The sequence below is a fragment of the Parasteatoda tepidariorum genome, chromosome 2 (assembly GCF_982258835.1).
Source record: "Parasteatoda tepidariorum strain Cologne lab strain chromosome 2, Ptep-v5.0, whole genome shotgun sequence".
NCBI classification, from domain to species: domain Eukaryota; kingdom Metazoa; phylum Arthropoda; class Arachnida; order Araneae; family Theridiidae; genus Parasteatoda; species Parasteatoda tepidariorum.
The window spans coordinates 23,428,400-23,456,319 of NC_141756.1; the positions used below are offsets into that span (position 1 = coordinate 23,428,400).

Consider the following 27,920-nt stretch of genomic DNA (forward strand, 5'->3'; position numbering starts at 1 on the left):
AGGACCAATTCCGCGCACCCTTGGTCCCGACGCAAATTGTGGATCAAAGTGGTCACCCACTCGCTTACTGACCACAGACAGTGGGGCTTGACTTCGGCGTTCTACTGGGAACCGTGTCTCTACGATCAGTCCACTGTGGGACTCTTAATTACATAAAACTGTAATTTAAACACACAACCCTTATAAAAATAAACTGAAACTATCGATTGAACTTAAACTCGCCAAAGAAAGAGCTAAAGAGGTGGAGTTTATAAAATTAGTGAAGTTAGATCAAAAATCTAAAATTTTAGTTCAAGAAATTTAAAACTCTATAGTTAAATTAAAGAAAACAGCACCTCGATGCAAGGAATCGAAGCACGTTAGGTGTGTATATTGGACCAAAGGTCTACTTCTTTTCAGGATGATGCTATCATTGAAGTAAATCCTAAAGAGCCTTAATCCTGAAGAATGGTTTACTTGGTGCGTAAGGCTCATTCAATTGAAGATATGATGCAATGTTTGCGGTGTGGAAATTGAACTCCTTAAAAATCTGCCGTCAAAAGCTTAAAAAATAAAAAGTTCTGCATGTTGCACCTGAAACATAACTAAACCATATACCTTTTAAACATTGAACCTTATAATTTCTTTTATAAGTAATGATAATTTTTAATAAAATATGCCTTTATTTCCAAGTAAAAGTCATACTTGAGCGTTCTAGTAACAAATTGTCATGTTTTATGACAGTTTGTTTTACTTATAATGTCCTTTACTAAATTCGTAATAATTCAGAAAATGTAGTACTGCATTTAACCATATCGTATTTAGCACTTGTTTTGGATCACTCTTTGTCTATTTACCTGTTTTGTCATTTCTGCTCAAATTTTCTAGGTCGCTACAATTCAAAGAGCTGTTAGTACGAAACAGGCAACTGGTTTTTTGAATCTTACCCTTTGTATAGTACTTGTAAAAATAATTAATTTTCTGTGCTTCCTGCATGAATAGTATTATTTAAAAAAAATACAAGCAACTGAATAACTGTATTTTATCATTAAAATATTTCAATTGTCAGTGATTTGTAAACAATGAAAATTAAAATGTGAGAAGTGGTAAGATTCAGACAATTCTCTATCTGTCGAAATTCCCTTTTTTGATAACCCTTTAAGCGTGGAGGTGGCCGGTTCGAATCCCGCAGTAACCCTGGATGTATTCTTTGTGATGTCTTTCTCAGTCTTTTACTATCTGTTCTTCTACTTGACAAAGGTTTATGAGCCTTAATGAGCACACAAGCCTGCAATTGTATGTTGTACCAATAAACCAAACCTTGTGAATGTCTTCATCGCTTCAGTAACCCGACGACCTGAGAACCAATTCTACGCACCCTCGGTCCCTTTCCAGGCTCTGTGGTTGGCTCCTTTGCTTTAGTTACCCGACGACCTGTGAGTGAAGTTTGTTTATGGTATTTGTTTATGGTAGAGTTTAATGATGGCCGATACCCTCCATCCTCGATCCTTTTACAGGTAGATGAAAGTAGTCACTCACCCGCTCACTGACCGCTCCTAGTGATGCTTGACTCCGATGATCTACAGGGCGATCAGCTAGAGAAGGACATCACAAGGGAACTTTCAGGGTTACCAGGGGACTCGAACCCACTTCCTCCACGCTATAAAGCATTTCGCGTAACTGTGAAACCGTTTGGATTAGGATGCCCCCTAACGTCAATTCAATGAAATTTCATAAGTGAAATGTCATCATCACTGTGTAGTCTAAATTTGTGCAGTTCAAAATCACTCTGAGCATTAGGTAACAGAAACCAATGTAAGTATTTCGAATTATTGTTTTAGATTTACTGTTAACATGTTTTCTGCAATTGTAGAAAAATTATTTTGTGTTGAATTTGTTAAAAATTAATTTCAATCCAAGTTCTTAAATTTTTTAACAGCATTTAATCCTTGCTGTATTGACTAAATAAGAATATTTACTTTTGGTCTATTACAGAAGTCGTAAAACTAATTGAAATTTTATTTTTCATTGTCAATAAAATATGATTAGGTTTTTATACTAAAATTAAATTTTATGCTTTTAGTACGAGTTCTAACCAGTTTTTCTATTAACTTATGTAAGGTACGTTGTGTTTGTTAATTAAACTATATATTTGTCTTAATAAGGACGAAACGAAAAGAAATAAGAATGTGAAACTCTAATTTGTTTATTTCAAAAGGAGTGAACTGTAAAAACAGTAATTTGCTTTAATTAATGAAATTTGATAATTACTATAATTTGTTTAGATTAGGAAGATTGTATTGTAAATCGGTATAATATGTTTCAGTCAGTAAGATTCCATTGTCTTGTAAATCACTAGAATTTTTTTTTCAATTAGAAGGATTATATTGTAATGTGAAACACCGATTTGTTTCAGTTAAGAGGATTGTTATGCATTGCAAAGCACAAATCTATTTAAAAGCAAGGGATTACATTGTATGTAACAGATTTGCCTAAATGATTTTGATAGGACTAATTTGTTTCAACGAAGAAAATACATTTTTTATTGAGCAATTTACTTATATTCAAGAAGTAGGATCGGATCGCCAACAAATCAAATGACATCTCCGTTTAAGGACATCAAGATGATTTACATAAAAGTTTCCTAGTGTTACACAAACTTAAAGTATTTTTTAGTGTTAACTATTAAATTGGCCGACCGGTCTGTGTAGGGGTCATGGAACTGGCCTTGCATCAGAAAGGCTCTGGGTTCGAATCCCGGGCAAGGCATGGATGTTCTTTCATTCTCGGTACTATTTATCCTTACTGTATGTAGCAACATTGGCCCACCTAATAGGTGCCCCTGAAAGAGTGGTCAACAAATCTGCCCTTCAGATACCTGTATGACCTAGGTCATTCTCCATGGGGGCATAGGGAAAAAAACTATTAAATTGTGTATGATTTACATATCCGTTGACCATCAGTCATTGTAATTACCGGTATTTCACAGATCCCGAAAATGTATTATAAATTAAATACAATCAGTTTCTTCTCATTTTCGAGTTAGGTTCCTTTCTGGAGTCTTTCTGGAGTTCTTCCTCAGATTATTTTTTATGAGATTTATTCACGTTTTAAAGTATGAAATCTTAATAGGTTGTGGTGGGACAGATATTATGTATGGTTAGCTTTTAATCACCGAACAGTTTTGTCCCGCTGGTCTGTTAAGAGTATTTTATAGAAAGTACACAAGAAACTTTTGGTATAAAGCATTAAATGTAGCAAATAGCTCTCCGCTGTATAAGAATTTGGAAGTTATGGCGAACATTTTGCCTTATTTTACTTTTTAAACTAACTCCCTGGCATTACAGTCCATGTTGGACCATAACCTCACTAGCAATTTTCCTCCAAAGTCGTCCGTCTCTAGCTCTTTGTTTCCAGCTTCGGACTTTTAGTCTTAAGGTCTTTTTCCACCTCGTCAAATCATCTCTTGACCGGCCTTCCTCTTTTTCTTTGGCCCTGGCACTGCCCCCTGAATATCTTCATTTTTCCTCTATTTTCCTCTATTCTCTCAAGGTGTCCTAGCCATTGAATTCTCTTTGCTTTTACGTAATTTATTATATCTTTTTCTTTAAATAGTCATGCAATTTCAAAATTGTATTGCCTTCTCCACAATTCACCCTCTTTGCCAGGTCCTAAAATAGTTCTAAGAATTTTTCTTTCCCAGGAAATCCAGCATTATTTCTTATTTCTGGGTTGGAGTCCATGTCTCAGATCCATAGATAACGGTTGGTCTGATTATAATTTTATAAACCTGAAGCTTTGCTTTCCTCGTTATTACTTTTGATGTTAGCAATTTCTTAAGTGTAAAATAACTGCGATTTCCGGCATTTACTTTTTACAGACTAAAATTTCCCTTGTTGCAGGAACTTTGCTTTATGGGGATTTTTTTTCCTTCAAATTATTCTTTATACCAAATATGATTGCAGATTTTTTAATATTTTATTCGAGTATGTGTTTTTTCTTCTTTATCTGGAAATAAGCTGAAGATAAATCATAATATTTCCAAGGACATTGAATTCTTTTTTTTTTTCAGAAGCTGCAACTGCCAATCTCTGCACTCCATTTAAATCTCCAAAGAGCATCCTAAAACCCGAAAGTTGGAGTAATGGCTACTGAAAAAAGATGGACACTTAAGGAAAAATGGGCTTTATCTAAAGCTATAGAAAATTTGCCAGGTAATTTTTACATTCATTCGAATGAGAATTTTTGTAATTTGCTATATAACTAGCATAGAACCATTAATTCCGTGATTGGTTTCAAATTTTAAACATTGTGTAAATCTGAAACGAAAAGAATGATTACGAACCTATTGAAGCAAATAAAAGGTGGGGAGCTCTTGTGATTAATGTATTTCGTTAAAATTACATCCTATATTTAATCAAGTAAAATAAATCTTGTTATGAAGAAAATTATTATTTATTCCCAGAAGTGGATTGCCCAGCTATTAAGACTAGCTAGAAAGTTGGAGGGGTAAGAGACAAAAATAATAATTTTGCTTCTGATTCCCTGAATTTTTTAGTATTGTCTAAAAGTATTGTCTTGCATGCATAAATTTTCATAGTTTATCCTCAGAGAAATGCTGTTTTTTCATAGTGAACTTATTGCTGTAAAAGTCCATTAAAACGGCTAAGTCTAATAGCATTTGAAATTAGCTTTATCGAACTTGTCGTAATAAGCAAATACATGCATTTAATGTTAAAATTGCAATAACAAAGACTGGAGTGTGATAGTGTAGAATTGTTTTTACTGTCATTGATAGCACTGAATGTTGATTTCAATCGAAAGCTGTTAAAAAGGAAAATAATGGATGACAAATTGCCAAAACAAAAGCACAGGCATTTGAAGCGTGTGGCAGAAGTCTTTAAAATAAAAAACTAATTTTTACTTATTTATTTATTTATTTATTTATTTGTAAAGAGTAATATAACTTGACAGGTGGTTATCCGCATCTCTTTGCTTTATTAACATAAAGGTATAAGATTGAAAGAAGAAAATACGAGGAAATCATGCTCGAATTTTACTTATTGATTGCAGATATATCTTTCATTTTTTATATTATTGACAGTTCAAATATTACGTAAGCATATTTTTTTGGCAATTTCGAACTCCCCCCTTATCAATAAAAATAAGTACTTTATATATCCTCATCCAGTCGTATGTAATAAAGTTGCAACACCTCTGTGTTTTGCTTTACTTTGACTTTACTATAGTTAACTAGTTTTAGGATTAAACTCAAATAAGAAGATGCAACTAGGCAGGTATAATATTTAAGTTTTAAAATCATTTCAGAAAATTTGAGTCTAATATTCTTTAAGAATTTGTATTTTTTTTATGACCTATATATATAATTGATAATATGTAATTATTTCTACACTACTGGCCATTAAAATTGCTATACCAGGAAGGAATGCAAATAACAATGATATTTATTAGGAACATACATTATAGTTGGAAGAACAAGTTAGTAAATTTTCAGGATATTTTGACGCATAGATCCTGCGGAATCGGCAGTCAGAGCAGAGGCTGCCCTGGCAGCAATAACAGCAGTTATTCTCCTAGGCATCGAGTCGAACAGAGATTGGTTGGCATGGACGAGTGCAGCATTCCATGCAGCATCAACATTATTCCACAATTCATAAACAGTAGCGACTGACAAGGGGTGGCGTGCCAGTCGTTTGGCAACCATTGACCAGACGTTTTCAATTGGTAAGAGATCAGGAGAACGCACTGGTCAGGGCAACAGGCGAACATGTTCAGTGTCAAAGAAGGTTAGGACAGTGTGGGCAATATGCTGTAGTGTATTATCCTGATGAAACGTAGCGTTATGGAGGTCTCGAGGTTGAGCAACTGGACCTGGCGCATCAGAAATGTAACAGCTGTTGTTCAAAGTGCCAGCAATGTGAACAAGAGGTGATTGAGAAGTGTATTCAATGGCATTCCATACCATTACCCCAGGTGATGGGCCAGTATGACGATATCGAATGCAAGTTGCCAATGGGCGTTCTCCACGATGTCGCCAAACAAGGATGCTGTCATGATGATGCGGAATACAGAACCTGGATTTGTCTGAAAAGACGACGTCATGCCATTCCTACGTCTAGGTTCGTTGTTGATCACACCATTGGAGGCACTCCTGCCTGTGATGCACCGTCAAGGGTAGTCAAAGCTATGGTCAATGTGCTGACAATCCATGCTGCTGCAAACGTCGTAGAACTGTTCGTGCAAACATTTGTAGTCTTGCTAATGACCCCATTTGTTGACTCAGGATTCGTGACGTAGCTGTACGATCCCATAAGGGCATGTGGCCATGAGGTATAACAAATTTTTACCCAATAACAAAGTTCAAATTCAATTTCTATATGATAAACTTACTGTCAAATCTCTTCTTTTCTACACATTGTAGGTGTCGCTACCACCGCCTGCTTTGCATAAATGAGCTCATAAGCTACTCATTTGCATACCATAACATGTTTTAACTGTCCTGCAAATTTTACGTTCGTGTTGTGTCGCCTTCTTGATGCAGCAATTGTAAATGCCAGTAGTGTATATAATTCTTCGATAATATTTCCCAATTTTTTTCTTTCCCCGAATTCAACTTTTATTCTACGTTTTACGTTACTCCATGTTTAATATTTAGCTACGTTTTTTCTTTTGGTTTAAAAGAGAATTTTGAAAAATAAGGGGTTTTTAATACCTTACGTGAGCAATGCTCACACCCGTCCTACAGCTTGTCAGCATAAATAAGCAAATCATCCTCACCTCGTTAGCAGAAAAAATTATTTATCTTAGAATATTTTCCCCACAATTGCAGGACGCTGGTAGTTTTTAACTGGTTATAAATATGCAATTATTATATCTCTAATCGCTGTAATTATATCGCTTTGACTGCGGTTTGCAAGCTTGTCGTAATAGCGAACTTCTCGTACGAGTTATATCGAATTATTAATATATTTCCAATGAATGCCAGACTTAATTAGTTACACCGTTCCATAATCTTACAAGAATTGCTATGAAATTTATGTTTAGCTTTGTATAGATGATTCAAGTTCCTTTTCTATTAAACTCTTCTTAAATCCAAATTAGGCCACAAATTTCCACTTACGAGAAAGTGTAATTTCCTTTTTCCCCCCCAATAAATTATAAAAAAAAAGCAAAAAAAAGAGAACTCGTTGCGCAGGGTAAGTCAATTCAAACTTATCTACGTTATTAGATAAGAATTTTTTTTTACATTGCTTATTGTTAGAAATTCTCTGAATAGTTGGACATTTATCTTAGCAACTGAAAGCGTTCTTTTACACGAAGTACAAGAAAGAATTTTAAGCCTAAAATGATTGCGATTTTTTTTTATATTTTTTTTTTATAAATTTTATTTTTAATAAAGTTTTTTGAGATTTTTCACAATTTTTTTCATTACAAACGGTGCTCTTCAAATACCACAATTTTAACATTTAATTATTGTAATTTATACTTCCTGACTTTCCGAGCAGATAGGGAGATTTGCGAGATGATTTTATTTGCCTAACCTCTGAGTATTTTGCTTGACTTAATACTAATGCAAAAATTTGGTCTAACATGTAATGTAACATAGTCTCTAAGTATCCAATCACTTTCAACTTTGGCAGCATCTTATGTGATAGTTTTTTCTCGCTTAAAAGATACTGGTAACCCTAAAGTCGCCAACTTGCCCTCCGTCTATATTTTTTAAATCTTTGAATATTTATTGATTTCTTTTTTTTGTGTTTTAATGTATCAGCTTTAACTTAAAACAAAAATTCTCTTTCTTAAACCGTAATACATTCCTAAATCCAAGTAAAATTCTAAAAATTGTAAAGTATTTGGTTTGTATTTTGAATAAATTTTGGTTTCTGTTTGTTATGAAAGTAACGTTTTTATTTTTCAGATGACGACCACAAACACATTTATAGAATTATTAAGGCAAGAGATCCAGATACTCTAGAAGATTGTCCGGAGGGGACGTCTATTCATTTTACTTTATTGAGACCAGAAACATTAAGAGAATTGGAAGGCTATGTTGCATCACGTAGTGTAAACACACGTAAGTATATTTTACAATGTTTAGGATTTCCATTCCTAATTTATCTTAAATGTTTACAACTATTATTTTATTAGGGAGTTAGAAAAAGTATAGAGTGTCTCGTATCGACTCATTTAAATAAGTAATGGTAAAATGTTAACCTATGATTCTCAACAAGAGGGAGGGGGCATTTCACACTTTGAAGGGGGCGCGATAATAATCAGATTATACTTGATTTCAACCCCCATTGCATCTTCGCGAACGGAATTTAGGGTATGCTTTCTCGAACAGAAATTAATTCAAAAAGGATTCTTTTTTCTTTGAAAAAGTTTTTCATATTTTGCAAGACTAGTTTCTTGGGCAGAAAAATTACCACCAAGCAAAAGGCATATATGAATGTAGATTAGTCACAGAAATGTCGCCTGTGCAAATCTTATCCATAAGTACTCTCAAAGCGTTTTCACATTTGTGATAAACTTCTCAATTTAGTTGCAAATGGAAAAAAAACTCAAAGAAATAGAGATTGGAAGTTCAAGTGACCAATGGTTTGTCCTTGCAAGCGCGCTACCCTGTGACAAAAGCTAAAGAATGAATAGAAGGGCAAGGTTACTCCTTAGAAGAGACTTGTCTAGCTCCGAGCTTCTGATTTCAGTCAGTGACGTCACGGCGCCGCAGTACGAACTTCCGCTTAAAAATAAATTGTTTCTCATGGCATTCTTTTTCGAAACTTATTTCAATACATTCATTACTTTTCATAATTTTGAGGCAATTTTCTTATCTGATTGCAAAAATTTAAGTCAAATGTCATCGGCAAGAATTATTATAAAACACAAAATTGAGAAAACGTAATTTTCCATGTTTTACTTCAGAAAATATCAGAGTGAGATCAAATGAATTAAAAAATGTCTTAGAAGAATTTCTGTGAATAAAAAAAATTATTGTTTTTCGTTTAGACGTTTAAAAACTTTAATTAGCCATTGAAATCGATACCGCCTCGTAATTTTAAACAGAAAAGAAAAAATGTGCAAGGTCAAAGAAAATTAAATCCTGAACTTCAAAAATAAAAGTTATTATTGCTAAAAAATTCTTCCAATTCCATAGTGAATGTATTTTTTAATGTTATTATTCAAAATATTTATGTGTTATTATCCTATACTCAAAGATTAGTTTTTTAGTAATTAGCAGTTAAGGGTCTTATTTAATGACAATATACGAAAATATATTAAAATTGGACATCCCAATTAAAAAAACTATTGTAATTGAACAGCATGTAACTGTAAAAGTGCCTTTATATTCTTTTTTTTATTTAACAGCAAAAGTTAAAATCTGAAATTAGAAAACGATAATGAAATAATGACAGAAGTTGAAATTTTCCTAATTTTAAAATGTTATTTTTTGATACTATTAGAAATACCAACAAAAAGTATGAATACTATATTTTTTAGCAGAAATAATTTGTTAGCACTGTAAAGTTTGACAGCTAGTATCAGAAAAGTGTCGAGCTCATTTCTTACGGAAAGTATAAGCAGCAAAGTTTTCATATCCTTAAGCTGCGATTTTCGTGATCTGTGTGAAGCGTGACGTCATGAGGTGTGGAATCGTAGCTTCAGCTTTGAGTAAGGAATGAACCAGCCCTACTCTATTTTCTTTTTAGCTCTGTCCTGTGACGAAGAATTAGCAAGCAGAAAACAATCCCCAGCATCCCATTAAGCAAAAAGCGACTAAAAACACATTCATTTGCTAAATTTAATCATTTTTCTAACATAAGCATAACATAAAAGTTTGTTAACATAGAAGAAAAAATTAAACAATAAAGTTATTGGCATATCAAAGTTTTCTATGCTTTTTTTTTTAAATTTTTAAAAACTTGTTATTAAACAATAATAATCTGAATAAATATTGTATGCCTACATTCTGTGGTTTTGCGGAGACTGAAATTGGTCAAAATAAGTTGGGAACCACTAATGAAAGCATCCCCCACGGTTAGCCTGATGTCAAACAGACTCTAACCCATGATCCGTCTACCACTGAAGAATTTCACGTCAGCACTGTGGTCGGTGCAAGCCGGATGCAGAATTCGTATCGACCAGCCATCACCGGGTTCGAACCCAGGATCACTTCATTGGAAGGCGATGTCTAGCAGAGAAGTCGTGACGCCAGAGTCTTGTCTAATGTCTAGCGGAAAAGTCTTGAAACTAAACTAGTTTGATGGCCAAATTATTCTTGAAGGCGAATATAATACAGCATCTAATGCCTCGTTTTCGATTTTTAAAGTGATTAAACTTCAAGCTTTTAATTTTCTTCTCCGTTATCCTCAGTGATTCGACGGACAGTGAAGTTTTTGATCTCTGAAAAGACCACCCAAGTCAAAATTTTTTATGGTTTTCCATTGGACCAGCATAATCTTGATGGTAACCAACATAATAACCATCATCTCAATGTGGTTATCCGAACTGATTTATGATGGTTCAATAGCAACTTGTTTTGATGGTTTGTTCATGTTGAATCATCACGAATTTCCATCAAAGTATCTTCGAAATCAAATGTTGGAACGATCATGAACCACCATCTTCCCAATGTAAGAATTCGGACTGATTTATGATAGTGTTACATAAAAAAAACTGAACTGTTTTGATGGTATATTGCTGAGAATCAACAAGAATTTCCATCGTGGAAATTTGTAGTTGGAGCCAACATGAACCTTTATGGATCATGTGTCTTTTCAGATCAGGGCTCATGAGAGTTAAACTTATCTTGATGGTTAATCAAAATATCATTTTCCATCCTAGAATGATAGAAGTTAGTTGGAATATAAAAAGCCATGAACACGTAATAGAAAATGTTGGATGATGGTGACCATCAAATGATCGGATTATCATGAATCGCATTGAAACCAACATAAACCATCGAAATTTTTTTGTGGGACCATCAATAATTTTGACTCGGACAGAGTTTGAGCTTCCGACTTCACAACTCTGGTTTCAACTAACGTTGTTCAGCGCTTTAAGTCGAAACTTTTCGCTCGTTTGGGAAAACAATGTTTACTAATAAAGTTAAACTTAAAAACATATCAAAATTTGCAATAAATTAGTTTTAAAATTTCACTAATGATAAATCAGAATTGTAACTTATAGATTAGATGGCTGAGTTATTGATATGGCGTTTACATTAAAACGCCAGAAAATAAGGAATATTTCTCCTTTTCGAATTAGCGAAAATCATTTCAAATTGCGAATCAAATAAAATTTACATAGGTGTATTGGAAAAATAGGTTAATTGAAAAACGTAATAGTTTTGTTCTAAGTATTTTAATAAAAATTTTCCTGAAAGTTTTAATTGCAAGTTTATGCCAAGGATAGGAGTATCAAGGTTACGCGATTTCTCTCAAGTTTTTCGACTCTCCGTTACAATGGCTTCGAAGAATCTTGCCTCCCCTCCATAAATACCATAAATTCCAACTTTTTACTGAAATATATTGCCGTAAGGAAAAAACAAGATTTGCCAAAACCATGGCAATGGTGGGAGATAGGTCTAGAGAGCAGAGAAATCGCGTAATTTTCAGGCATTTATTCAATTTACAAAGAGTATAAAAAGGCAACTAGGATAATTCCTTCTTATAGGATATTTGAATAAGGATTGATTTTAGTTGACTTCTCACTATTACATGATACCTCACTATTAACTGTCCTTTAATTTCAAAGAAAACAAGATTTAAAAAAAAATCGCATTAGTGTGAATTTTTATTGATTTTGAACTTCCACCTAATTGTGAGCAAAACCAATTACCCTCCCATGTTTAGCATGCATGCGTGAGATTGCATGCACATAAGATTGCTTTTTTATGCTTACATAAATTAGTTTCTAATTCGATTGATTGCTTAAATATAAACTTTTTAAAAAAGAAATTCAAATGTAAAAAGTTTTAATTGAGTTCAATGAATATAATCCATTTCACAAACTATTAAAAATATTTATTAGAGCATTAAAATTCAAACAGCTAGTAAGGACAACAAAGTTTTCAAGCTAAAGCATTGAATCTCATTTGTTATTGTGTCTAAACACTTTAGAGGAAAACTTAATGACTCCTCACACAAAAAAGAAAACTTCGGTTGATAAAGAGCTACTGAAATCGTGTTATTTTTAAAAATTAATTCAAAATCTAAAATCTTAAAATCTTAATCACGCTTTTATCTCAAAATCTATTATCAAACAAAGCCTTTAATTCAAAAGTTTATTGATTTTCTCTTCAGTAATTTTTTAATTTATTTACAATTATAGAAAGTGAAATTAACGAAAACAACCCGGCAGAACAAGAGGAAGAAGAAATCAGTTCCGAATCCACCTCAAATACAAGGAAATCGCCTAGAAGAAAAGGTAAAGTATCATTCTACAATATATTTTAGATTTTTTTTATTTATCGAAATTCCGTTCTATTATTCTTTGAGCTGTAACTCTACCCAAACCTAAATGACATAATATATTTCGAATTAATAATTTAAAACATGGTTGGCAAGCAACGCTTATTAGACCCAGCATCCAATACGTTGGACAATTTTATCAGTTAATGATAATTTTAAATTTGTCAACATTTACGCAGCGATTGTTTGTGTAAGAATCAGGACTTGCCCTCGTTCATTGGAGTTTTTGAATGCAGTGAAAAATTAAAACAAAGGTAAGAAATGTGATCTCTTGAAATGCTTTGTCATGACTATCTTCTAATTTCGGTCGAGTAGATTTTATTTCATGATCAAAATGTGAAAAAATACTGGATAAAATATCTTTTTATTTGGAAAAAATGCTAATAAATAAAATGCTAATTTTTTGTAATAAAAATTAATTTAATTAAATTTTTCAAAAGAAATATTTCGTCACAGTTAGACATTTGTTTTTTTCTAAGTTAAAATCGTATTTTCTGCCATTAGAGAGATATCTGTTCCGGGCACCGGAGCTTTTGAAGCCTGTTCCAAAAATTTCAACTTTTGAGAAGTTTATCGTTTAGCCGTTGTTAATTAGATTAATAATAATTTCACAGATATTTTAATTAATGATTTAAATGTATAATTAATGATTTAAATGCATAATTAATGATTTCAAGAATTAATAATTTAAATGCATAAATATTTATTTTAATGATTTAAATAATTAATGAATAATGATTTTAATAATTACTGATTATTAATAATTAATGATTTAATAATAATTTCACGAAAATTTTAAATATTTCTTTCAGAGAATTAAACTACAATGAAAAAAGTTCAAATCTTATATTACAAACAGTTCAGGACTTTTACAAACTTTGGACACACTCCTATTTAATATGAATTGATCGTTCTATTTTAAATCCGGTAATCAAATTCTCAATTTCTAAATATGTTTTATATTAGTTTTATTATGATGAAAAAGTGATAAATATTGTGGGGGGGGAATGTTTGAAAATGTTTCGTATTAAAACGCAAAAATTCCAAAATTCCAAAACATTTGATTTCTACACAAAATTGCTTAATTGTGATAAAAAGAAAATGAAAGAATATCTCCACTCTCTTAAAATAAAGTCGATTTAATTTTTCATCTTGTTTTCGAACCTTATCGTCAGAACAATTTTGAGCATGCTCCAGAAGCTCCGTATCGGAAAATTGACTCATTATTTTAAGCTCAATTCTATGGAGTTTGTCTTTTTAAAATCTTGTAGTCTTAGGTAGACTGCAGCATAAAATTCATAGTTTAATTATTTTTACTAATTTTCTCCGCATTTGCTTTCTTTTAGGAATATTTTATTAGATTTATGTATTATATGTTTTGTTAGATTTATTGTTATAGAGACATTTTATTTCATTAGATTTCAGTAAAATGCCTAATAACTCATTCTCAAATTCATAATAGATGAATGATAAGGCAATTACCGTGTATTCGAACGTTTTCCGGAGTTTTCCAGAGTTTTCCAGATCGTCAGCAAAAAAATCCGTAACTTCCTAAAAACTACCTTATTAATATTAGAATTTTACAAACGTCATGTTCATCATTGGAGGGGTCTCCAAAAATTCGAAAAACGGAAGCACAACTACGTGATTACACAGCCCTACCCTGCGATTAGTTGTAAGAACCTAATTGCAGACTATGATTTTTCGGTAAAAAAACACCCAAGGCAGAACAGATTTATATTTTTTGGTTCTCAGATGGCGCTGTAATATTGCAATAAGTAATTAATTGAAGATTGCTTTAATTGGAGAAGTATCAAGACATACATATCAGGTAGGGAAAAAAATTGACGAGTTTGATGTCTTAAAACTTTCTATTGATACTTTATTCGATCCCCTTCCCCCACCTGTGGCAGTTGTGTCACCCTCAAGGGTTCACCCTCATAAATTCCAACTTTTTACTGAAATATATTACCGTAAGGAAAAAACTAGATTTGCCAATCCCTTGGCAATGGTGGGGGGTAGGTCTAGAGAACAGAGAAATCACGTAATTTTCAGGCATTTATTCAATTTACAAAGAGTATAAAAAGGCAACTAGGATAATTCCTTCTTATAGGGTAGTTGAATGAGGATTGATTTCAATTGATATCTCACTATTACGTGACCTGTAACTGTCCCCTAGTTTCAAAGAAAACAAGATTTTTAAAAAAAATTCACACTGAGAATTTTTATTGATTTTGAACTTCTACCTGACTGTCAGCAAAATCAATTACCCTCCCCATGTTTACATGAGATTGCTTTTTTATGCTTACATAAGAAGTTGCAAGCCTTTCTCAAAGTTATTTTTTTCCATTAACAAGGGATTGCTTTCTTTTTTGATAAAGAGAATTTAGTGTCTGTCATAAGCAGTGTTTACACTTCCTAAATCCCTTTGTCAACAAAAATACGAAAGACGCAACCCTCCTCGTGTAGTATGTGAATTGCCCTGAGGGAGTATACTATTAGAATACTTACGGGTTTCACAATCACTAAATGCCTGAAATGATTTTTTCCCGTTTTGTTACTTTTCGTTAGACATTTCTGATTTTGTGTTGAAAAATGTCGTTTGAATTAGCTGCAGTAACGAATAATAGCTTTTACATCATTAAACTATAGTTAATCCACTTCTGTTTTACCTGAATGAAGGTTTTTGCAGGTATTTTAAGGTCCATCTTGATAATCCTGAAATTTTGGGATTTTATCTTCTATCTAGTTAAAATTTCTAATTCGATTGATTGCAGAAATACAAACTCTTAAAAAAAATTAAAATGTAAAAAGTTTTGAGTACAATGAATATAATCAATTTCACAAAGTATTAAAAAATATTTATTAGAGTATTAAAATTCAAACAGCTAGTAAGGACAACAAAGTTTTCAAGCTAAAGCAATGAATCTCATTTCTTATTGTGTCTAAAAACTTTAGATGAAAATTTAATGACTCCTCACCCCCCACACAAAAAAGAAAACTTCGGTTCATTAAGAGCTACTGAAATCCTGTTACTTTTAAAACTTATGTCAAAATCTGAAATATTAAAATCCTAACTGCGTTTTATCTGCAAATATATTAACAAAGCCTTACATTTCAAAAGTTTATTGATTTTCGTTTCAGTAATTAATTTATTTACATTTATAGAAAGTGAAATAAAAGAAAACAACCCGGCTGAACATGAGAAAGAAGAAAGCAATTCCAAATCCACCTCAAGTACAAGAAAATCACCTAGAATTAAAAGTAAGTATCATTCAACAATATATTTTAGATTTTTCTTATCGAAAATCCATTCTATTATTGTTTGAGCCCAAACTTAACTCTGCCCAAACTTAAATGACATAATATATTTCGAATTAATAATTTAAAACAAGGTTGGCAAGCAACGCTTATTAGACCCAGCATCCAATACGTTGGACAATTTTATTAGTTAATGATAATTTTAAATTTGTCAACATTTACGCAGCAATTGTTTGTGTAAGAATCAGGACTTGCCCTCGTTAGAGTTTTTGATTGCAGTTAAAAATTAAAAGAAGCTAAGAAATCTGTTCTCTTGAAATGCTTTGCCATAACTATCTTCTAATTTCGGTCGAGTAGATTTTATTTCATGATCAAAATGTGAAAAAATACTGGATAAAATATCTTTTTATTTGGAAAAAATGCTAATAAATGCTAATTTTTTTAATTAAAAATAAATTTAAGTTTTTCAAAAGAAATATTTCGTCACAGTTAGACATTTGTTTTTTTCTAAGTGTAACATACTAATAAGTTGAAATTGTATTTTCTGCCGTTAGAGAGATATCTGTTCCGGGCACCGGAGCTTTTGAAGCTTGTTCCAAAAATTTCAACTTTTGAGAAGTTTACTGTTTAGCTGTTGTTAATCGGATTAATAACAATTTTAAATTTTTTTAATTATTAATGATTTAAATGTATAATTAATGATTTAAATGTATAATTAATGATTTAAATGTATAATTAAATGTATAATTAATGACTTAAATTATTTAAATGTATAATTAAATGTATAATTAATGACTTAAATTATTTAAATGTATAATTAAATGCATAATTAATGATTTAAGTGTATAATTAATTATACATTTAAATAATTTAAATTATTAATTAATGATTTTAATAATTAATGATTATTAATGCTTAATGATTTAATAATAATTTTACAAATATGTTTACAAATATGTTAAGCATGAAATTCATAGTTTAATTATTTTTATTAATTTTCACCGCATTTGCTTTTTTTTTTAGGAATATTTTATTAGATTTATGTATTAATGTTTTGTTAGATGTATTGTTATATAGACATTTTATTTCATTAGATTATAGTAAAATGCCTATTAACTGATTTTCAAATTCATGACAGATGAATGATAAGGTAATTACCGTGTATTCGAGTAACTAGTTTTCCAGAGTTTTCCAGATTGCAACCAAAAATTCTCTAACTTTCTAAGAACTACCTTAGTAGCATTAGAATTCTACAAACGTCATGTTCATCATAGCAGGGGTCTCAAAAAATTCGAATAGCTGAAGCACAACCCTACCCTGTGATTAGTTGTAAGAACCTAGTTGCAGACTATGATTTTTCGGTAAAAAAGCACCCAAGGTAGAACAGCAGATTTACGGTTTTTGGTTTTCAGATGGCGCTGTAATATTGCAATAGGAAATTAATTGAATATTGATTTAAATGGAGATGTATTACGACATACATATCAGGTAGGGGAAAAAATTGAAGAGTTTGATGTCTTAAAACTTTCTATTGATACTTTATTCGATCCCCCCCCCCTGTTTCAGTTGTGTCCACCCTCAAGGGTTTGGGTCGAGTTTGGTATCATTACTCTTTTCAAGAAGTCTGTTTTTATTTTTTCAATCTTAAACGTATTTCTCGATCTCAACTTAAAACAATTTCAAGACAATTTTTATTTTGTGATTACAGCTGTGAATCACACTGCAAGAGCTGGCAAGTCAAATTAGGATATTTTTGCTCCAGAAATATCAAATCTGCAATAATGATAGTACTTCTGTTTTAAGATTTTGAATTTGTCTTCCGTTTCAGCTTCAATGGAAAAGCTTTTTGAAGGGAGTTTAATATCAGTGAAGACATATTTTAAAAATAGTTCACACGTGCAATTTTAGGTCTTGACCCAATGCGTACAGATAGTTGATAATTTTCCCATCTTTCTGACACCCTGTCCAGAAATGCCAACGGGACTCGACAATGTATTTTAAAATACGGTAGAAAACTACAAAGCAAAAAATGCAGATACCTTTTGGAAAGACTCAACATGGTTTAAGAATAACAAAGTGGCGAATCGTACAAGCATTTCATATTTTATAGCCGTCCATGAGCACAGCCTACCCAATTTTGAGTTTATGACTACTAATGCTTAACTCCGTAGCCTGGTAATTTTGAATCCAATCCAGAAGACAACTTAGAGCAAAAAATTCACAATGTGCATTTTTATTGATTTAGACTGTCAGCAAAATCAATTACCCTCCCCATGTTTACATAAGAATTTTTTTTCTTTTTTGATAAAGAGAATTTAGTGTCTATCATAAGCAGTGTTCACACTTCCTAAATCCCCTTTTCAACAAAAATACGAAAGTCGCAACCCTCCTCGTGTAGTATGTGAATTGCCTTGTGGGAGTATACTATTAGAATACTTACGTGTTCCACAATCATTAAATGCCTTAAATGATTTTTTTTCCTCTTTTCTTTGTTAGATATTACTGATTTTGTCTTGAATACGTAATGTTTGAATTAACTAAAGGATAATAACTCTCACATCATCAAACTATAGTTAATCCCTTTCTGTTTTACCTGAATGAAGGTTTTTACAAGAATTTTAAGGAAATCATCTTGATAATCCTGAAATTTCGGGATTTTATCTTTTTCTCTCTAGTTAAAATTTCTAATTCGATTGATTTCGAAAATCTAAACTTTTTAAAAAAAGAAATTAAAATGTAAAAAGTTTTATGTGAGTTCAATGAATATAATCAATTTTACAAACTATTAAAAATATTTATTAGAACATTAAAATTCAAACAGTTGGTAAGGACACCAAAGTTTTCAAGATGAAGCAATGAAACGAATCTCATTTCCTATTGTGTCTAAACACTTTAGAAGAAAAAAGAAAACTTCTGTTGATAAAAGGCTATTGAAATCGTGTTATTTTTAAAACCTACGTTAAGATCGAAAATATAAAAATTTTAATTACGTTTTATCTAAAAATCCATTAACAAAAAAGGCCTTGTATTTCAAAAGTTTATTGATTTTCTTTTCAGCAATTATTTAATTTTTTTACAGTTATAGAAAGTGAAATAAAAGAAAGCAACCCGGCTGAACATGAGAAAGAAGAGAGCAGTTCCAAATCCACCTCAAATACAAGGAAATCACCTAGAGGTAAAGGTAAGTATCATTCAACAATACATTTTAGATTTTTCTTATCGAAATTCCTTTCTATTGTTCTTTGAACTGTAACTCTGCCCAAACCTAAATGGCATAATATATTTTATTCAAAACATCCCATATACTATAACATTTGAATTCTACGCAAAATCGTTTAATTGTAATAAAAAGAGACGGAAAGAATATCTGCACTCTCTTAAAATAAAGTCGATTAAATTTTTCATCTTGTTTTCGAACTTTATCGTCAGAACACTTCGTAGCTCCGTATCGGGAAACTGGCTCATTATTTTAAGCTCATATCTATGGAGTTTGTCTTTTTAAAATAATCTTGTAGTCTAAGGTAGACTGCAGTATGAAATTCATAGTTTAATTATTTTTATTAATTTTCTCCGCATTTGCTTTTTCTTTTTGGGAATATTTTATTAGATTTATCCATTATATGTTTTGCTAGATTTGTTGTTATATAGACATTTTATTTCATTAGATTTAAGTAAAATGACTAATAACTGATTCTCAAATTCATGACAGATGAATGATAAGGCAATTACTGTGTTTTCGAACGTTCTCCGGAGTTTTCCAGGTTGTAACCAAAAATTCTGTAACTTCCTAAAAAACCACCTTAGTAACATTAGAATTTTACAAACATCACGTTCATCATAGTAAGAGTCTCTAAAAATTCGAAAAACTGAAGCACAACCACGTGATTACACAACCCTACCCTGTGATTAGTTACACAACCCTACCCTGTGATTAGTAAGAACCTAATTGCAGACTGATTTTTTAGTAAAATAGCACCCAAGGTAGAAAAACAGATTTATGCTTTTTGGTTCTTAGATGGCGTTGTAATATTGCACAGGTATTGCAATGATTGTATGTATCAAGATATACACATAAAATAGGGAGAAAAATTGACAAGTTTGATGTCTTAAAACTTTCTAATGATGCTTTATTCGATCCCACCCCATCTGTGGCAGTCGTGTCAACCCTCAAGAATTTGCGTCCAGTTAGGTATCATTAATATCTTTTCAAAAAGTCTGTTTTTATTTTTTCAATCTTACACGTATTTCTCAATCTCAACTTAAAACAGTTTTTATTTTGTGATTACAGCTGTGAATCACACTATAAGAGCTGATAAGTCAAATTAGGATATTCTTGCTCCGGAATTATCAAACCTGTAATAATGATAGCACTTCTGTTTTAAGATTTTGAATTTGTCTTCCGTTCCAGCTTCAATGGAAAATCTTCGTGATAGGAGTTTGATATCAGTGAAGACATATTTTAAAAATAGTTCACGCGCGCAATTTTAGGTCTTGACCCAAAGCGTACAAACAGTTGATAATTTCCACATCTTTCTGACACCCTGTCCAGAAATGCCAACTTCTCGGGACTCGACAATGTATTTCAAAATACGGTAGAAAACTACAAAGCAAAAAGTGCAGATAACTTTTTGAAGGACTCGACATGGTTTAAGAATAACTAAGTGGCGAATCGTTCAAGCATTTCATATTTTATAGCCGTCCATGAGCACAGCCTACCCAATTTTGGGTTTATGACTACTAATGCTTAACTCCGTAGCCTGGTAATTTTGAATCCAATCCAGGAGACAACTTAGAGCAAAAAATTCACAGTGAGCAATTTTATTGATTTTGACTGTCAGCAAAATCAATTACCCCTCCCCCTCCCATGCTTACATAAGATTGCTTTTTTATACTTACATAAGAAGTTGTAATCCTTTCTCAAAGTTATTTTTTTCACATTAACAAGGGACTTTTTTTCTTTTTTGATAAAGAGAATTTAGTGTCTATCATAAGCAGTGTTCACACTTCCTAAATCCCCTTTTCAACAAAAATACGAAAGTCGCAACCCTCCTCGTGTAGTATGTGAATTGCCTTGTGGGAGTATACTATTAGAATACTTACGTGTTCCACAATCATTAAATGCCTTAAATGATTTTTTTTCCTCTTTTCTTTGTTAGATATTACTGATTTTGTCTTGAATACGTAATGTTTGAATTAACTAAAGGATAATAACTCTCACATCATCAAACTATAGTTAATCCCTTTCTGTTTTACCTGAATGAAGGTTTTTACAAGAATTTTAAGGAAATCATCTTGATAATCCTGAAATTTCGGGATTTTATCTTTTTCTCTCTAGTTAAAATTTCTAATTCGATTGATTTCGAAAATCTAAACTTTTTAAAAAAAGAAATTAAAATGTAAAAAGTTTTATGTGAGTTCAATGAATATAATCAATTTTACAAACTATTAAAAATATTTATTAGAACATTAAAATTCAAACAGTTGGTAAGGACACCAAAGTTTTCAAGATGAAGCAATGAAACGAATCTCATTTCCTATTGTGTCTAAACACTTTAGAAGAAAATTTAATGATTCCTCCTCCCCTCCCACAAAAAAGAAAACTTCTGTTGCTATTGAAATCGTGTTATTTTTAAAACCTACGTTAAGATCGAAAATATTAAAATTTTAATTGGGTTTTATCTAAAAATCCATTAGCAAGAAATGCCCTGTATTTCAAAAGTTTATTGATTTTTCTTTTCAGTAATTATTTAATTTTTTTACAGTTATGGAAAGTGAAATAAAAGAAAACAACCCGGCTGAACATGAGAAAGAAGAGAGCAGTTCCAAATCCATCTCAAATACAAGGAAATCACCTAGAGGTAAAGGTAAGTATCATTCAACAATACATTTTAGATTTTTCTTATCGAAATTCCGTTCTATTGTTCTTTGAACTGCAACTCTGCCCAAACTTAAATGACATAATATATTTTATTCAAAACATCCCATATATAACATTTGAATTTTACGCAAAATCGCTTAATTGTAATAAAAAGAGACGGAAAGAATATCTGCACTCTCTTAAAATAAAGTCGATCAAATTTTTAATCTTGTTTTCGAACTTCATCGCCTGAACAATTCGTAGCTCCGTATCGGGAAACTGGCTCATTATTTTAAGCTTAATTTTATGGAGTTTGTCTTTTTAAAATAATCCTGTAGTCTTAGGTAAACTGCAGCATGAAATTCATAGTTTAATTATTTTTATTAATTTTCACCGCATTTGCTTTTTCCTTTTAGGAATATTTTATTAGATTTATCTATATGTTTTGTTAGATTTGTTGTTATATAGACATTTAATTTCATTAAATTTAAGTAAAATGCCTAATAACTGATTCTCAAATTCATGACAGATGAATGATAAGGCAATTACCGTGTATTCGAACGTTTTCCGGAGTTTTCCAGATTGTAATCAAAAATCCTTTCTAAGAACTACCTTAGTAACATTAGAATTTTACGAACATCATGTTCATCATAGTAGGGGTCTCAAAAAATTCGAATAACTGAAGCACAACCCTATCCTGTGATTAGTTGTAAGAACCTAATTGCAGACTATGATTTTTCGGTAAAAAAGCACCAAGGCAACAACAGATTTACGCTTTTTTGTTTTCAGATGGCGCTGTAATATTGCAATAGGAAATTAATTGAATATTGATTTAAATGGAGATGTATTAAGACATACATATCAGGTAGGGAAAAAAATGGACGAGTTTGATGTCTTAAAACTTTCTAATGATACTTTATTCGATTCCCCCTGTTTCAGTTGTGTCCACCCTCAAGGGTTTGGGTCAAGTTTAGTTAACATCTTTTGAAAAAGTCTGTTTTTATTTTATCAATCATAAACGTATTTCTGAATCTCAATTTAAAACAATTTTAATCCCATTTTTATTTTGTGATTACAGCTGTGAATTACACTACAAGAGCTGAGAAGTCAAATTAGGATATTTTTGCTCCCGAAATATCAAATCTGCAATAATGATAGTACTTCTGTTTTAAGATTTTGAATTTGTCTTCCGTTTCAGCTTCAATGGAAAAGCTTTTTGAAGCGAGTTTGATATCAGTGAAGACATATTTTGAAAATAGCTCACACGTGCAATTTTAGATCTTGATATAATGCGTACAGATAGTTGATAATTTTCACATCTTTCGGAGATCCTGTCCAGAAATGCAAACTGCTCGGGACTCAACAATTTATTTTAAAATATGGTAGAAAACTACAAAGCAAAAAGTGCAGATAGCTTTTTGAAAGACTCAACATGGTTTAAGAATAACAAAGTGGCGAATCGTACAAGCATTTCATATTTTATAGCCGTCCATGAGCACAGCCTACCCAATTTTGGGCTTATGACTACTAATGCTGAACTCCGTAGCCTGGTAATTTTAAATCCAATCCGGAAGACAACTGCTGGATCAGGTATTGGGTGAAATTTTGCCTTGGAGGATTTTTTGATGGAGCTATCCCGCATTTGCGTTACATAGAGAGGAAACTTCCCGACGTCAAGGGGACTATGACCCATGATCCGTCTACCACTGAAGATATTTTTACGTCTGCCCTGTGGTCGTTGCTAGCCAGGTGCGGGATTTGTATCGACCAGCTGGGATTTGAACCCGGTTCACCTCATTGGAAGACGAACTCTCTATCCTCTGAGCTACCACGGTTCTTTCAGTTATTTTGAAGAAGTGGTTAGTAAAAACTTTATAAATTGAATTTATTAAACCAAGAATCATTACAAAGTCTACGACGTGAAAATATTTTTCCGCTGTTCGAGGCCAAGTTTGCATGGAAGCGAAGGAAAAACTGTCTTAAATTCCGAATTTCACGTCTAGATAGTTTTTTCTTCCCAAGCGTGCATTTTTTCAACAGAAATTTTATTTCAAAGCTAAAAGTAATAAATTCATTGCAATTTTGCATTTCTAAGAATGATATAAAAATCAGAATATTCCATTTCGTCTTGGAATTTACTAAACCAAGAATTTACTAAACCAATTACACTTAGAAATCTTCAAGTTCTTTAGTAGGATTTCAATTGTGACATACACCGAAGAGCCGTACATTATGACCACCCTCCATCTATAACAACAAGCTCGCCCAGTTTTCCATGGTTTCTCGCCCAGGAACAAAGCTTTCATGGGGCACATTAGGACCCATAATCCTCATGGAACAATCCCTGACGTCTGTAAGCTTCTTGAACATAGTCACAGACTAGGTTCATCCATTCATGGCAACAATTTTTTCTGCGGGGGATGGTGCTTGCCAACAAAATAATGCACCATGTCATAAGGGTCGAATCGTCATGGATTGGTTCCAGGAACATTCCAGTGACTTTCAAGTCATGTCTTGGCCCCCAAATTCACCTGACCTTAGTCAAATAGAGAATTTCTAGTTCTACTTGGAAAACCAAATTTGTGTTGCCACGCTACCCCATCGCAATGTGAGGGAATTACAGGACCAGTTGGTGAGCGCTTGGTACCAGATACCTCAGACTACCCATCAGCACCTTGTGGAATCAATGCCACGGCGGGATCTAGCAGTTTTGAGGGCTAAAGGTGGTCCTAGTTATTATTAGCAGGGTGATCATAATGTAATGGCTCTTCGGTGTATATTATAGTGAAATGCAATAGTGTTTTTTATTGATTAATTAATGCATTGTAAAAAATGTTTCGCATTTATTTCAGGTGCAACAGGATCTGCTGAAGAAACTGGAGAAGTGAGCATTAAAGCTCGCCTAAGAGGAACCTCTAAAAAATTTGAAGCCGGCCTTAGCAAGTAGGATTAGTCCTTTCGCAGCATGAATTTAATGGTAATCCTTTCTTAAACACTATTCGATATTTCTTTTGCATGTTGGAAACATCTGTAACAGCAGCTATAATCTAAGCTTTGAAAAATATGTAAAATAGTTTTGAAATTTTATCTTGTCCTGAAATGATCCAAAAATGACAGGAGATTTAAGAATTCAGACTGAAGAAAAATCCGTTAAAAGTAGAAAACAGGAGATGAAACTCTACATTCATGACAGATGTTTTCTACTTAGCTTCAAAATTTAACCGCATTGATCACTAAGATGAGAAAAAAAAATTATCTCTACTCGAAAATTTAAATTGGAATATTTATGCGACTGTTAGTTTGGATTTGAGGCTGCGTTCCGTTGTTGCTGCAAATAGGGGTTATTTTAAACTCGTGAAACTAAACAAGCTGAAAAGCTTTGTTTGAAAGCTGCTTCTCAGAATGCGTTGCTGAAATGATGTCAGAATCAATTTTAAATTTTTTGCCACCGAGCTTTTCGTCCAACAGTAAATATAGAAAAAATAGTGTGTTGCGAACTTTAAAATCACAATTTCATCTAAAAATCATGTAATCTCTAAAACATTTGTCTTTGTTTGCTTTTTCATCTACTGAAATGTTTTATGGAACTGTTTTACCCAAACGATAGCAAAATTTTATGGCACAAAGCATTTCGTTTTTTTACTCTGAATTCACCTCCACTTTTGTTGGTCAAATAAAAAAAATTGAAAAAAATTGAAAAATTAAATCATCTGTTTCATTTAGAATAAGCGTTCAGTTAATTTCTTTTTTAAAAAAATCGCTTGTACTCTCATTTTTTAGTTATGTTGAGTTGCTACTACATAAAAAAGAACTTTTTAAGTTTTATGGAAAACCTTTTGTATACAGTTGAGCAGAAAGTAAACATAAATTCATTGAAACATTTTTGTTGAGAAAATTCAAGTACTTAAACTTGATTAAGTTTTATTTTTTATTATTAGATGGGGAAAAAAATAAATTTGTATATTTTTTCATATAAAACAGATTTTATTTTTTGCTTTGCATAAATTCGTTTTAATGTATTGATTTACTTTTTGGCCATGAAGTTAAAATTCACCAGACTAAAATAATTGGTCATTAATAAGTCATACATATAACTTACTAATAAGCATTTGAATCTAGTTTTCTAATTAAAAACTATGAGCAACTCGAATTATATTTTTACCTAGACAATCTTGTTGTAAGAACATACAAGCAAAAAATAACCTTAAAATATTACTGAAATATAAAAATTGTACCAAATGTTGTCCAACTTATTGAACACTTGGTCTGAGATTAAAGTTAAAATGATGTTTTTTAGTTTTTCTTCTTAGTTCTTGACAGTTGAATTTACAAATTATCTTTCATTTCTTGGAATTCTTGTTATAATTTCTAGTGCAATGCTAAATATTTGTTTCTGATTATCCAAATAATTATGAAGTCCATTTATTATTTAAACATTAGGAACAATAATTCTAAAACAATTTCGTTATTTTAGTATTCAACAATCCCTGTAACACCATTAATTTATTCTTACAGGATTAGAGATGAATTTGTTCTTTAGTTGGTTAATTGAAGATCTACAAGGAGAATCCAAACAAGTGATTCGAAGGAGTCTCATTATGTATGATCTCTTTTTCCGTCTTTGTCTTTTAATTGATATTTTATTTTTAATAATGAATAGTTATTTGGTATACAAAATTAATAGCATAGCCTCTAAAGTTTAAAATTGTTTTGTAAACACAAATGTACTTGTTTTATTAAAAACATAAAATTTATTATGTATAACTTGGATTTCAGTGCAAGATGTAAGAATAATTTTTCGACTACACTTTTTTAAATGTACTTTTAATTGAAACAGCTTTTATTATAAATCCATGATATTTTGATCTCTCCGAATTTTATTAGCCAGTTTGGCTGTGCATGTGTAAGCTGCCTGTTTTTGCAATGATTGAATGTATACTCGAGCTCTATTATTGATACATTTGCATTTAAAATAATTTTTAATGATTGTCTTATAATTTGCGCTTGATAATTTAAAGATTGCCTTTTGCATTAAGATGAATTTATTAAGTATTTTGTAACATTTATTTAATGCAATTTGTGAATAAAATAACTAGTTTATTATATTCTCTAGAGTGATTTGTTTTCGTATTCCTTACTGTGTCAGTGACTTGTGACTTAGGGCCATACAGAGCATAAAAAAATTGTTTCTTAAAATAGTAACTCTTCTTATTTTTTGGAAGTATTTTAAAGATATTTAACTAAATAATTCAAAAGTATATAATGTTGGAAACAGTAACGTAAAATACTAATTCCAGAGAATAATTGTTTTAAGTTCACTGAAAAGTGAGTAAACTAAATTTTGCTTTGCTTCAAATGATGAATTTGGGTTTGACACTGACATTCATTTTTACAGTATTGAAACTGCCATATGACACATAATCAATTGTATTTGTGCTTAAATTGTTTTATTTACGCGAAATTAGTAAGTCAAAGATATTAAACTATGCTTGTTATATCGGCCACTGCTAATTTTAATGTTGAGCGCATAGTAGTAAAATGTCTATTTCCAACAATTTAATTCTTTTTTTGAATAGGATCCAGCTACATTTCTTATAATCCTTCAACGTGCAGGGGTTACTATCACTAGCCACAAAGAAATTTATTTTTTATCGAAACGGAATGTGGATAAATACTCCAGACACATGATACAATCTATATTCCTTTCATGCATTTCGGTTTTAATAACTATAGAGTTCACTACCTGTTTGGAGAAAATCTTTTTTTCGCTCAACAGAGTTTGTGATAAACAAGGTTTAAGAATAAAATATGCGTGTATATGACAAATACAAATGTTCGGAGAAACATTTTTATTCATTGAATGTTCCTCTAATAAATTAAATCTGCAATAAATTAAAATGGTAACTAATAAAATTATATCGGCAGGCAACTTAGTTTAGGTATCTCAATCCTGACTGGTTGTTATAACGTGGCATTTTTACTGGAAACTTCTTCTTCCATTAAGCCAAATATCAATTCTTTTAAATGAAGTCGGTAGGGCATATACCAATACTGCTAAATTTGACCTTTTTCGATGTACCTTTTCTCAGCACCTAAATAAGATATTGATTTAGTCTTTTATTCCACATGCATGTTTGCATTCTGGTAACTATTAACACATGTCTTTAGCAGAAGTTTTTTTTAAAATATGTACATGTATGAAATAAAAACTTATTTTTGAGCAAAAATCTTTCATAACTTAAAAAGTATTCTTGCTAATGCTAAAATATTATAAGAGCATACTACTGATATAATCTCAAATATCCCCCAAAAATTTCAAAGCTATATCATAA

At 31.6% G+C, this 27,920-nt stretch overlaps 1 protein-coding gene across 4 annotated transcripts; it reads left to right on the top strand.

The window, feature by feature from the left end:
• The first annotated feature begins 1,663 nt into the window (after nucleotides 1–1,663).
• LOC107438500 (uncharacterized) lies at nucleotides 1,664–26,691 on the top strand. 4 transcript variants are annotated; one of them, XM_043054113.3, is made up of 9 exons: nucleotides 1,664–1,794; nucleotides 4,052–4,193; nucleotides 7,919–8,074; nucleotides 12,331–12,426; nucleotides 15,639–15,734; nucleotides 18,811–18,912; nucleotides 21,494–21,595; nucleotides 24,441–24,565; nucleotides 26,104–26,691. In XM_043054113.3, the coding sequence occupies exons 2-8, from the start codon at nucleotides 4,124–4,126 to the stop codon at nucleotides 24,533–24,535; spliced, it is 717 nt and encodes a 238-aa protein (XP_042910047.2). In that variant the 5' UTR covers nucleotides 1,664–1,794; nucleotides 4,052–4,123; the 3' UTR covers nucleotides 24,536–24,565; nucleotides 26,104–26,691. The 4 variants fall into 4 exon arrangements, with proteins under 4 accessions (XP_042910047.2, XP_042910050.2, XP_087013123.1 ...); XM_043054114.3 differs by having other exon boundaries at nucleotides 1,792–2,100; XM_043054116.3 differs by lacking the exon at nucleotides 21,494–21,595.
• Nucleotides 26,692–27,920: the final 1,229 nt, after the last annotated feature.

What these genes read in the sequence shown, in the direction of transcription:
- LOC107438500 (XM_043054113.3), top strand. Translation starts at nt 4,124, where the DNA reads ATGGCTACTGAAAAAAGATGGACACTTAAGGAAAAATGGGCTTTATCT. An exon ending in AGCTATAGAAAATTTGCCAG is followed by an intron (nt 4,194 to 7,918) that starts GTAATTTTTACA and finishes TTTATTTTTCAG; the next exon opens with ATGACGACCACAAACACATT. An exon ending in GAAATCACCTAGAGGTAAAG is followed by an intron (nt 21,596 to 24,440) that starts GTAAGTATCATT and finishes CATTTATTTCAG; the next exon opens with GTGCAACAGGATCTGCTGAA.